Raw genomic sequence first — 12,576 nt, 5'->3', positions numbered from 1 at the left:
TCAGACCTAGCACTTTAGACTGAGTCAACTGCTACATGTGATTCGGAGTAGGAATATGTAATTTAATACTTTGATGTAAAGAATAATCCTACAAAGTTTCAATCACATCCGATGAACTTTGTCAAAGATATAAAATGTCTAATTTTTCCTTTGACGCTGACCTGTGACCTTGAAAAAGGTCAAAGGTCAACGAAACCATCGTTAAAGTGTAGAGGTCATTGGAGGTCACGACTAAACAAAATATGAGCCCGATCGCTTTGATAGTTTCCGAGAAAAGTCCAACGTTAAGGTGGTGTCTACGGACGGCCGGCCGGACGGCCGGCCGGCCATCCCACTGACCGATTACATAGTCACTTTTTCTCAAGTGACTCAACAAAATAATAAATAAAAAAATGCAGACATAAATAATTGTGCGCATCTGAAACCATAAATAAAAAAATAAAAAAATAAAAAATAAATAAATAAAACAATTAGATACAGAGTTCAAAGACAATGTCAGCTACTGATTTCATTGACATCACAATTGGGCTGTAATTCACATCAACACAGCCTGACCTGCCAATGATCTGCTTGTAGAGCTGTTCTGACAGGACATCAGCCCGGCCGTGGCCCACGATCTTGTCCCACCAGCCACACAGGTTGGTGAAGAAGTCAGGCCGTTCCTCCAGCGTGTCCCAGATGCTGGCCTTGGTCTCACACAGCTCGTCCTTACACAGAAACGCCTCCGTGCCGTGCTCGGGAAACAAGGTTTGGATCTCCTGCACACACACACATGGCTAGACTCATGGTGGTGTTCTTGAGAAAACTTAAAGCTAGCCCAAAATGAACTTATCCACGCAAGTGGTGTGGCGTGAAAAGCAAGCACAGACTAAGCTAACTGTGGAGATCGGACAGGCAATTTAATTTGAAGCTACAGTTTAAAGTTCTCTCATGCACACCACTCGCACACAGCCAGGCTTGAGGCACCTAGCTGTACACACAGCCAGGCTTGAGGCACCTAGCTGTAGAATGCATCACAATGTGTCACGGATCAGTCCACACAGCCCCTCACATTGCATACAGGGAGATGTGAACTGCACACAATTATGCACACACACAGACAGACAGACACGCACACACACACAGAAAGCAGAGACACGCACACAAACAGACACACAGAAAGCACACACACACAAAAAGCACATACACAGAGAAAGAGCGCACACACACACACACACACATACAGAAAGCACACACACACACAGAAAGCACTCACACACACAGAAAGCACACACACACACACAGAAAGCACACACACACACAGAAAGCACACATACACAAAAAGCACACACACACACACAGAAAGCAGACAGACAGACCAACACACAAACTCACACACACACAGAAAGCACACACACAGAGAAAGCACACACACACAGAAAGAGCACACACACACAGAAAGCACACCGACAGACACACACAAACACACACACAGACAGAAACACACACACAGACAGAAACACACACACACACACAGAAAGAGCACACACACACAGAAAGCACACCGACAGACACACACAAACACACACACAGACAGAAAGCACACAAACAGAAACACACACACACACAGAAAGAGCACACACACACAGAAAGCACACCGACAGACAGAAACACACACACAGAAAGAGCACAAACACACAGAAAGCACACCGACAGACAGAAACACACACACAGAAAGAGCACAAACACACAGAAAGCACACCGACAGACAGAAACACACACACACACACACACACACACACACACAGAGAAGCCCTCACCACACCCCACCACAAATAAAAGAGAAGAGAAGACAAAAAAGCTATGAACCTTCTGCAGCTTGTGATCGTCACTGACGGCGGTGTTGACGTCGTGGCGACTGAGGTTGGGCAGTGCGATGAGCTTGGTGCAGGGCAGGTGGGAGGTCAGGTCACCCAAAACCATGTTCACCATCTTCTCCTCGCGTGGCAACTGTTTCAGCACCTTGCCCAGCGTGCGCTTCACCGCCTGGTGCAAAACAATAACAGCTATTGTGTTGTCAGCGTAGCAATAGGGTCTGAGATTTTGACGAGAAGAGTATTATGCTGACATGCCTGTCAAAGAATCGGATTGTACCCAAAATGTATTTCATGTACGGTAAGAAAAAAAATGTTGCAAATTATATCGTCTGTTGACCAGTCACAGAAGCAAACCTGACCAGGTATGTGAGCACTTAATTCGCGGCGATGAAACCGAAACCACGTTGTGTTTGTTTTTGTAAATATAAAGGATTTTGAGCAACTTCCGTGGAAATATGGACCGATGATCGAAATAGGGCTGTGTGAGACTATCCAATCACAACCCCTGAATTCCCCCACGTGTCTATCAGAATAGCAATATGCAACATTAACCTCATAGAGTGCCCAATATCATGCACTAGATAATCCATGTGCATAAAGTGTAACAGCTGCATCAATCCTCTGCATATTAGCTTTGTTCCTTTTGTGCCGAGAAACAGGTGTTTGATCAGATAAGAACGAGCCTTGCTTCATTTGATCTCTAAGTTAAATGGCATGGGAAATGCTAAGGCTACAGCATGGTTCTGTGCGGGAGGCAAAAGGTTTAACAGTGCTGCAGACACCATCCTGTCTTAACTTTATCATAGGGACAAATTCTTTACAACTACTTTGGGGTTTTATGGACTGTTAAACTAAGCGTCACACCTCTTCAAAACAACCGAACCGAGTCAGTAGAAGTGTGCGATCAAGGCGATATATGTACATCAGACTTTACTTCTTCTTCTTCTTCTTCATTCATGGGCTAGAACTCCCACGTTCACTCATGTTTTTTGCACAAGTTTTTTTTTACATGTATGACCGTTTTTACAGTGCAGACCTGCTAGTGGCTTATCCCCCTTTGTGTGTAAAAGCAATCACAAGACCAAGTGTGCAAGGAAAAAATCCTGTAACCCATGTCAGAGTTCGTTGGGTTATAGAAACACGAAAATTCACCCTCGTGTCACCACTTAACACAAAGACAAAATTCCTAAAAATGTGTAATTTGTTGGACATCAGGGTCATCATCCCAACAAAATCGGCCAGCAAACCTCAAGCCTATTAGGGCAAGCATTCACCTTTCACTGCCTATTATTCCAAGTCACACGGGTATTTGGTGGACATTTTTATCTATGCCTATACAATTTTGCCAGGAAAGACCCTTTTGTCAATCGTGGGATCTTTAACGTGCACACCCCAATGTAGTGTACACGAAGGGACCTCGGTTTTTCGTCTCATCCGAAAGACTAGCACTTGAACCCACCACCTAGGTTAGGAAAGGGGGGAGAAAATTGCTAACGCCCTGACCCAGGGTCGAACTCGCAACCTCTCGCTTCCGAGGCAAGTGCGTTTACCACTCGGCCACCCAGACCACACGTCTACATTTTTCTGTCAGATTTTCCCACTTTACACTGTTGCAGGGATGAAAGTTAATGTTCAAAATCAGGAAAATCTGCCTGGAGACTATGTAACTCTAACCAGTTTGATGTGTGATTTTGACACCGCCTGGATGGTTTGAAAACCAGAGAAAACCATCAAGAAATTATTTCTTAAATCCATGATTTTTGATGTCCAGATGGGAACTTTCATCCCATGTGTTATGATTTATAACTATGAATACTACATTATGTTGCTGAGGCAACTGTCAGATCTACTGTTTCCATAGAAACGTACCGTCCACTTGTCAGTGCCAGTGTTGGCCCATTCGCTGAAGTTGTCTCCCACGGCTTTGACGGAGATGATGATGATGCCGTAGCGACGGTGGATCAGCAGGCAGTCATGCTGCGCTCGCACACTTTGACCGTATGCACGACGCGGTCGCCGATCATCTCCCTGTCAAAACAACAATACACCACATGTTCTTTTAACTGTGAGTGTGACCATAGTAAAAAAAAAAAAGGGTTATTCTTAGAATAACACAAACAACATAGAACAAAGAAAATTAGAATAACAGAATTTGTACAAGCAAAGATCACATTAGGTGGCAAGATATGTAACAATTTCTCTGTTCTTATTCTACACACAAACAAGTCGCGTAAGGCGAAAATACAACATTTAGTCAAGTAGCTGTCGAACTCACAGAATGAAACTGAACGCAATGCAACGCAGCAAGACCGTATACTCGTAGCATCGTCAGTCCACCGCGCACGGCAAAGGCAGTGAAATTGACAGGAAGAGCGGGGTAGTACTTGCGCTGAGAAGGATAGCACGCTTTTCTGTACCTCTCTTTGTTTTAACTTTCTGAGCGTGTTTTTAATCCAAACATATCATATCTATATGTTTTTGGAATCAGGAACCGACAAGGAATAAGATGAAAGTGTTTTTAAATTGATTTCAAAATTTTAATTTTGATAATAATTTTTATATATTTAATTTTTGTCACAAAGATGTGAGTAGCATATTTGTGAGGTGAAACCACGTCGTGTTTTTAACCTCCCTAAATGTTGTACAGGCGAGGGTAGCTGACCGGACTAGCGTTATTCACGTGTTGCACGTAAAACTGGCTTAGCTTGATGTGAGTTGTGTTTGAGACATGTAGCTGGTCTGGGGTAACTAACGTCACAGCGTGTGAGATTTCCAACCGGGAAGGTTGTTCAGCGTGTGTCAGACTTGTTCTGGGAACAAGTACTCTTTCAAGAGACGGGTCTCTTAAGGTAAATGATTTACTATGTTGTATATTATTGACGTTGGAATACAAAGCTGGAGCGTAAAGGTTAGTGTGTATAAAGTGCACCCGATCTTAGTGTGAAGCGTTGAGAGAATTCTGGATGTAATTGTTTCACGGTTTTTCATGGGGAATTTCTTGAACATAAGTGCCACGCATTTATGTTATGTTTAAGACGGTCATGCTTTGTATGGGGAGTGTTATTCATTGATTAAGTGTTAGTTTGGATATTGAATCTGTACGGAATGTGAACGTGGAATGAACGAGAATGTATGAGTGGTACATGAATGTTTGGAAGAAGAGATGGTTTTAGAGAATGTTGTATTAAGACTTGGTTAAATTCTTTAGGAGTTTCCATGAGGGATTTCCATGGCGTATAAGGGAGGGACCTTACACGAGAGAAGCGCTAGACGACGGTGGAAGCAAGGGACCACCTCGGCGCAGATGACTAGACGAGAGGAGTCTTCATCGATACCGGTCTTAGCTGACGACGGTTGTTTCCGCTACGGGCGGAAAGGTTTCTCGGGGAGAAACCTGGAAGATGTGTGTTGGCATCTTCAGTGAAAGGTGTGTGTCAGCATCTTCAGCGAAAGGTGTGTGGTAGCATCTCTGTGTGTCGGCATCTTCAGCGAAAGGTGTGTGTTAGCATCTCTGTGAGTTGGTACCTGAATTCATTATTCTACGAGGATTCAACGAGACAAGTAAGTGAACTGGCGACATGCAGTGAGCCGTGATACGAACTCGTGAGTGTCTGTTGGTACCTTCTTGTGTGCGTTAATCTATGATTTGAGAAAGTATTGTTATAATATGTATTTACATGCCTTGAGTGAAGCTGGAAGATTGTGCGAACTGTGTGTGTTGAAAAGTTGTTCGTATTGATGTATTTAAAGTGAAGAAGTTTGTTGTTTTTGGTTGAGGAATTAATGAGCCTGCACCCTCCCAAGTTCTGTTTTTGAAGTGTTTGGTGTGAAAGGGTAGAGACAGTGCAAAAGGGCAGAACACGCATAATAAATTCACATGCAAACCACTTCGTGACAGTGGTGACCCCGACGTAGCCCTAAATAGGTTTTTGTTTCTAAGGATAGATTTTTGTTGTAGGTAAAAAGCAGTTGCTTCCCTTTCATTGGAGAAATTGAGAAATTGAGAAAGAAGTGCCTTAGTGTAGCTAATTATACATACTTTGATACTTTGCGTATTGTAGTGTTTGTGTATGTTATTGGACACCCCCTCTCCAGCTCTAGGGGTCTACGTAGTTGTATAGTTCGTACGTAGAGAGGGCCTTAGTTTCTGTTTGCTTCCTTTTCTGTGTAATTATTAACTATCTTTCTATCTAAAGTCTAGCTCCCTTTCCTATAGGTTTTTTTTTTAAACTATTTTTCGTAGATTCTATCTTGGATTGATTGTTGTGTGTGATTGTTGTCGTTGAGGTGCAGGCTTATTTTAAATAAAATAGTATAGGGTGTGCCATTTTTTTTTGTAAATTCTGAAATTTTTGTTTTTTTTTTTGTTGGTTGGTCTCTGATATTTTTTTTAGTTGTGTACTCTGGCTTGAAAAGTGTTTGTTTATTATTGTTATTGTTGTTCCTATTTGTAGTTGGTTTAGTAATAGGGTGATTATCTTCCCTATACTAGTGTTTGATATTTAGTTGTTGGTTTGGGGAAAGTTTTTTGTATTTTTTTTTTTGTAAATTTATTGGGTTTTTTTGGTTAGTAGTAATTTGTAAACATTTGTACTTGGACAAATTTTTGGGTACATTTTTTGTTGTTGTTGTTGTTGTGAACATTTAAATTTTGTTTTGGTTTTGCTCTGGCGATTGATTTTCCTTAAAGGATCTGACGCTGGTTAGTGGTGTGTGGTATTGAATTTTTCATTTAAAGTGTGTTATTTGGGTTTGAGAAACTTTGATATTTCTGGTTAATATTTGTTTTATTTGTTTTGTTGGTGGTGTTCTAAAGTTGTTAGTTTAAGTTTGACATTGATTGACAAGTGTTTGAAGCTGCTATTGATTGTTTAATCTGATATTTTCTAAATTATATTTTTTTTTGGACTCTATTAAGTGTGTTGTTTATATTTGAGACTGGTTGTGTAAATAGTTAAGTTGTAAACAATTTGAGGATTGTTTTTTAAAAGGCACAAGATTTCTTTTAGTTTAGTATTTTATGATACTCTTTTGTGTGTGTTTAGTATTGCGAGAAACTGGTGTATGATACAACTTTTTGATACTTAAAACAATTTTGTGAACTTGTGTTACTTGATCCATTGTATTACTTTGAGATTACTTTGATATTGTGACATTGTAAAGATGGCAGAGCATAGTGATACTGGTGGTAGCACTTATGATCATTATTTGGCATTGGGAGAGAAGCATGGCTTAAAGGCAGAAGCTTTGTTTAAGTTTGCTCAGGATCATATGGATAGGGAAGAGAGAATTCAGGAAAGGGAGGCAAAGAAAGTAGCAGCTGAAGCTGAGGTTGAAGCAAAGAAGATAGAAGCTGAGGTTGAAGCAAAGAAGATAGAAGCTGAGGCTGAGACAAAAAGATTAGAAACTGAGGCTGAGACAAAAAGGTTAGAAATCGAGGCAAACAGGGATGCAAAAAGGCTAGAAGCAGATACTGAAGCGAGGAAAATGGATTTGGAGTTTAAGAAAGCAGAAGCGCAGCAAAGTACAGGTGGAAATGCAGGTGGAAGATCAGGTCCCAGCATTAGGCCCCAGTACCCAAAACTCCCCATGTTCAAGGAAGATAAAGATGACATTGACAGTTTCTTGTTCAGATTTGAAACGCATGCAAAGGCGAACAAATGGAATGATTCAGAGTGGGCTACATACTTATCAGCTTATCTGGAAGGTGGAGCTTTGTCGTTGTTTCATTCATTGTTTTCAACGGGTACTATATCGTATGAAGACTTGAAGAAAGAGTTATTGAAGAAGTTTCAGTGCACTCGGGATGGATTTCGTAAGAAATTTCGCAATACGAAGCCAGAGGCAGATGAAAGTTTTGGCACGTACGTAACAAAGATGAAGCATTTGTTCAACCGTTGGTTGAGTTTGTCTGATATAGAAACCTCATATGAAGCATTGTTTGATTTTGTGTTATGTGAGCAGATTTTCAGCAGTGTATGCACTGATTTGTGGGTCTTTTTGAAAGAACGTGATTGTAACAATTCAAAAGACATGATTGCTAGCGCAGAAACTTACAAATCAGCCCATCCGAATAAATGTTTGGCCAAAAAGGAACAAGTAAATCCTTTGGGGACTGGAAACGTAGCTTTCAAACAGAATCGTGGAACAGGACAGTCTTACAATCGTGGTCAAGGTGATAGTGGCAGAAGACAGGATGGTATGAGCAGAAATACCAGGTTTCAAGGCAGAGGAGATGATCGTAGGCCGGGTAGAAGAGGATGGCAGCAAGGAAGTACTAGAGATACAGGTACTGAACAGCAGAATCAGGACACATGTTACAGATGTGGGCAGTTTGGCCATTACGCTAGAGAGTGTATTCGGGTAGCATATTCAGCGAAGTCGGTAGCGGATTGTCAGGACGCTGGAGTGTTGGTTAGCTCGGCGGCATTCGGGTCGTTGCCATTAGCGGAAGGTCTCGTTAATGGGAAGCAAGTTTCAGTACTGAGAGACACAGGAGCTAATGTAGCTGGGGTAAGGAAGTCGTTGGTCTTACCAAGCCAGTACATAAAGGGAGAGGTCCAAAAAGTGAAGGGTTTTAGTGGACGGATTGATTTGTATTCATTGGCGGAAGTGGTTGTCGATACCCCATATTTTCAGGGAAAGTTGAAATGTTGTGTGCTCACAGACCCAGTCGCTGACCTAGTGATAGGTAATCTTCGGGGTGTGGTACCCAGAGTAGATTTATTCCTTGGGAATACGCAGGGTGTTGGATTGTGTGCTGATGTAAGTCACAAGAAAATCACTGAAGACATGGTACTTGAGAAGGTCGTGTGTGGTACGAGTAGGGCAAAAGCCAAAAAGAAACTGGAGGATTTCCCGGTGCCATTGAAAAATGTGGTTACTCCTGATTTGTCGGTTAAAGAGGAGGATCTGAAAAGTTTGCTGAGAGAAGATGAGACATTGGAAGAGGTGTTGAGTGTGTCACGAGAGGATGAGAAGTATGCAGTTTGTGCAGAGAAAGTTGTTGATGTTGAGGAAGTAAGTAGTGGGTATCGCGAAGACATTCCACTGAGATCTGACTGGGGCAGTCATGATGTTTTCCCAAGTGAAGGTGGAGAGGCAAATGTTGCAGTGTTACCTCTGACTGAGGAGAGGAAAACGTTGCCGTTACCTACATTGCCTAAGGGGAAGGAAGAGTCAATCGGAGATATGGTTGTTGATCCTGGTTTGACAGAGAGTCAAAAGGATGAGATGGAGCAGGTGTTTGGAAAGATGGTTGACATTTTCAAAACATGTGATGCGGTTATGTCTTTAACTGCAAGAATTAGCATTCGAGGTTCATCCAATAGCATGAGACAGGAATACGTTGACAGACATGTTGTCCAGGTCATTCGTAGATCAGAGCATACCACAGGTTTATGGGATGTGTGGAAAAAGAAGGTTGTTTTGATCAAAAGAAAACTCAAGAATTTTCTTTTTTCCCCGGGAAGGGGGATGTCACAAAGATGTGAGTAGCATATTTGTGAGGTGAAACCACGTCGTGTTTTTAACCTCCCTAAATGTTGTACAGGCGAGGGTAGCTGACCGGACTAGCGTTATTCACGTGTTTCGGGTGTTGCACGTAAAACTGGCTTAGCTTGATGTGAGTTGTGTTTGAGACATGTAGCTGGTCTGGGGTAACTAACGTCACAGCGTGTGAGATTTCCAACCGGGAAGGTTGTTCAGCGTGTGTCAGACTTGTTCTGGGAACAAGTACTCTTTCAAGAGACGGGTCTCTTAAGGTAAATGATTTACTATGTTGTATATTATTGACGTTGGAATACAAAGCTGGAGCGTAAAGGTTAGTGTGTATAAAGTGCACCCGATCTTAGTGTGAAGCGTTGAGAGAATTCTGGATGTAATTGTTTCACGGTTTTTCATGGGGAATTTCTTGAACATAAGTGCCACGCATTTATGTTATGTTTAAGACGGTCATGCTTTGTATGGGGAGTGTTATTCATTGATTAAGTGTTAGTTTGGATATTGAATCTGTACGGAATGTGAACGTGGAATGAACGAGAATGTATGAGTGGTACATGAATGTTTGGAAGAAGAGATGGTTTTAGAGAATGTTGTATTAAGACTTGGTTAAATTCTTTAGGAGTTTCCATGAGGGATTTCCATGGCGTATAAGGGAGGGACCTTACACGAGAGAAGCGCTAGACGACGGTGGAAGCAAGGGACCACCTCGGCGCAGATGACTAGACGAGAGGAGTCTTCATCGATACCGGTCTTAGCTGACGACGGTTGTTTCCGCTACGGGCGGAAAGGTTTCTCGGGGAGAAACCTGGAAGATGTGTGTTGGCATCTTCAGTGAAAGGTGTGTGTCAGCATCTTCAGCGAAAGGTGTGTGGTAGCATCTCTGTGTGTCGGCATCTTCAGCGAAAGGTGTGTGTTAGCATCTCTGTGAGTTGGCACCTGAATTCATTATCCTACGATTCAGCGAGACAAGTAAGTGAACTGGCGACATGCAGTGAGCCGTGATACGAACTCGTGAGTGTCTGCTGGTACCTTCTTGTGTGCGTTAATCTATGATTTGAGAAAGTATTGTTATAATATGTATTTACATGCCTTGAGTGAAGCTGGAAGATTGTGCGAACTGTGTGTGTTGAAAAGTTGTTCGTATTGATGTATTTAGCGTGAAGAAGTATGTTGTTTTTGGATTGAGGAATTAATGAGCCTGCACCCTCCCAAGTTCTGTTTTTGAAGTGTTTGGTGTGAAAGGGTAGAGACAGTGCAAAAGGGCAGAACACGCATAATAAATTCACATGCAAACCACTTCGTGACAATTTTCAGAGCTTGTTTTTAATCCAAATATAACATATTTATATGTTTTTGGAATCAGCAAATAATGGAGAATAAGATGAACGTAAATTTGGATCGTTTTAGAATTTTTTTTTTTTTTTACAATTTTCAGATTTTTAATGACCATGCAAAGTCATCAATTAATTTTTAAGCCATCAAGCTGAAATGCAATACCGAAGTCCGGGCTTCGACGAAGACTACTTGACCAAAATTTCAACCAATTTGGTTGAAAAATGAGAGCGTGACAGTGCCGCCTCAACTTTCACGAAAAGCCGGATATGACGTCATCAAAGACATTTATCAAAAAAATGAAAAAAACGTTCGGGGATTTCATACCCAGGAACTCTCATGTCAAATTTCAAAAAGATCAGTTAAGTAGTTTAGTCTGAATCGCTCTACACGCACGCACGCACACACGCACGCACACACGCACACACATACATACACCATGACCCTCATTTCGATTCCCCCTCGATGTTAAAACATTTAGTGAAAACTTGACTAAATGTAAAAATAGGAATTGCATGTTACTGACAACAAGAACAACAAACAAGTCGCATGAAGCAATATAAAAACATTTAGTCAAGCTGTCGGCATCAAAGTAACAGATTAACACCAAAAAACAGTTATTGCCGAGACCATATTCAGATAGTCTCGACTAACCACACCGAAAAACCGAGACAGGTTACGCTCGTCTCCGCGTTGCGCGTGAACGCAGTACTTACTTAAACCTATTTTCTGTCATTCTGAGCACATTTTTATAGTAAACATGACATATGTATGTTTTTGAAATCAGAAGAATTTGCGGAATACGATGCAATCATTTTTGAATCTGTAAGTGAAAATTCGATTTTAATGACAACTTTAATGAGCAAACTAATTAACTAAATTTTACGCTGTGGAGCTAAAATTCAATCCCATAGTCCGGACTTCGTCGAAGATTGCTTGACCAAAATTGCAATCAATTTGATTGAAAAATGAGGGAATGACAGTGCGGCCTCAACTTTCACAAAAAGCCGGATATGACGTCATCAGTCATTTATTGAAAAACTGAAAAAAAGGTCCGGGAATACCATACCCAGGAACACTTATGTGAAATTTCATGAAGATTGGTTCAGTAGTTTTCTCTGAATCGCTCTGCACACACACACGCACATGCACCTCATTCCCTGTCTATGTTAAAACATTTAGTCAAAACTTGACTAAATGTAAAAACCAATGTTATAAACTGTGCAGCAAGAAGTGTTGAGCCTGACCTTGATGAACATGGTTTCCTTGAGCTTGTTGAGGTAGTTGTTGTACTGGAAGTCGCAGATGATGAAGACGGGGCGCACCACGTGGTACTTGAGGCCCAGGATCTCGATGGCGCTGACAACTCGGTTCTCCCCCTCGTCCCCGCGCGTGTCCTTGGACATGGGCATGTCCAGCACATCGTATCCCTTCTCCTGCCGGATCTTCTGGATGTTGAAGTGGATGGGGGGGACACGGTACGTCTGCGTCAGGAAGTTTGGGTAGTACAGGTCCACGTACTCCTCCATGTAGGATGAGAACGTCTTGCTCACATTGCCGATGGACAGCGTCAGGCTCGACAGATCCTAAAACAAACAACCAGAAAATATTGTTTTGCTCCTGTTGGTTTTTCTGTCTTCAATTCTTACTAACTCGCCCCACCCAAACTCCAAAAGTATTTACAATCTTGAAAGCAATGTGTATACTTTCATTTTCATTTTTTTATTTTCATTACTTTATTGTCCCATCGCTGGGAATTCGGGTCGCTTCCTCCCAGAGGAAAACTAGTAGCAACAGAGTCGCACTACCCAGGTGTGTGCTATATGCATTTTCACTGAATTTGTAATCATCATTTCTGCACACTGAACTCCAAAGAAATAAAGGT

General features: G+C 41.8%; 1 protein-coding gene across 1 annotated transcript in view; it reads right to left on the bottom strand.

The window, feature by feature from the left end:
• Positions 1-12,576, bottom strand: part of LOC138950921 (uncharacterized) — a 50,718-nt gene that overhangs the window by 16,805 nt on the left and 21,337 nt on the right. The window contains exons 9-12 of the mRNA XM_070322631.1: positions 11,939-12,277; positions 3,726-3,884; positions 1,849-2,025; positions 556-758 (exon numbers count right to left, since the gene is read on the bottom strand). Of these exons, the coding sequence (XP_070178732.1) occupies positions 556-758; positions 1,849-2,025; positions 3,726-3,884; positions 11,939-12,277 (878 nt within the window). The remainder of the gene's footprint in view (positions 1-555; positions 759-1,848; positions 2,026-3,725; positions 3,885-11,938; positions 12,278-12,576) is intronic.

This window comes from Littorina saxatilis, linkage group LG16, assembly GCF_037325665.1.
Source record: "Littorina saxatilis isolate snail1 linkage group LG16, US_GU_Lsax_2.0, whole genome shotgun sequence".
Lineage (NCBI taxonomy): Eukaryota > Metazoa > Mollusca > Gastropoda > Littorinimorpha > Littorinidae > Littorina > Littorina saxatilis.
This window is presented reverse-complemented; position numbering and strand designations above follow the sequence as displayed.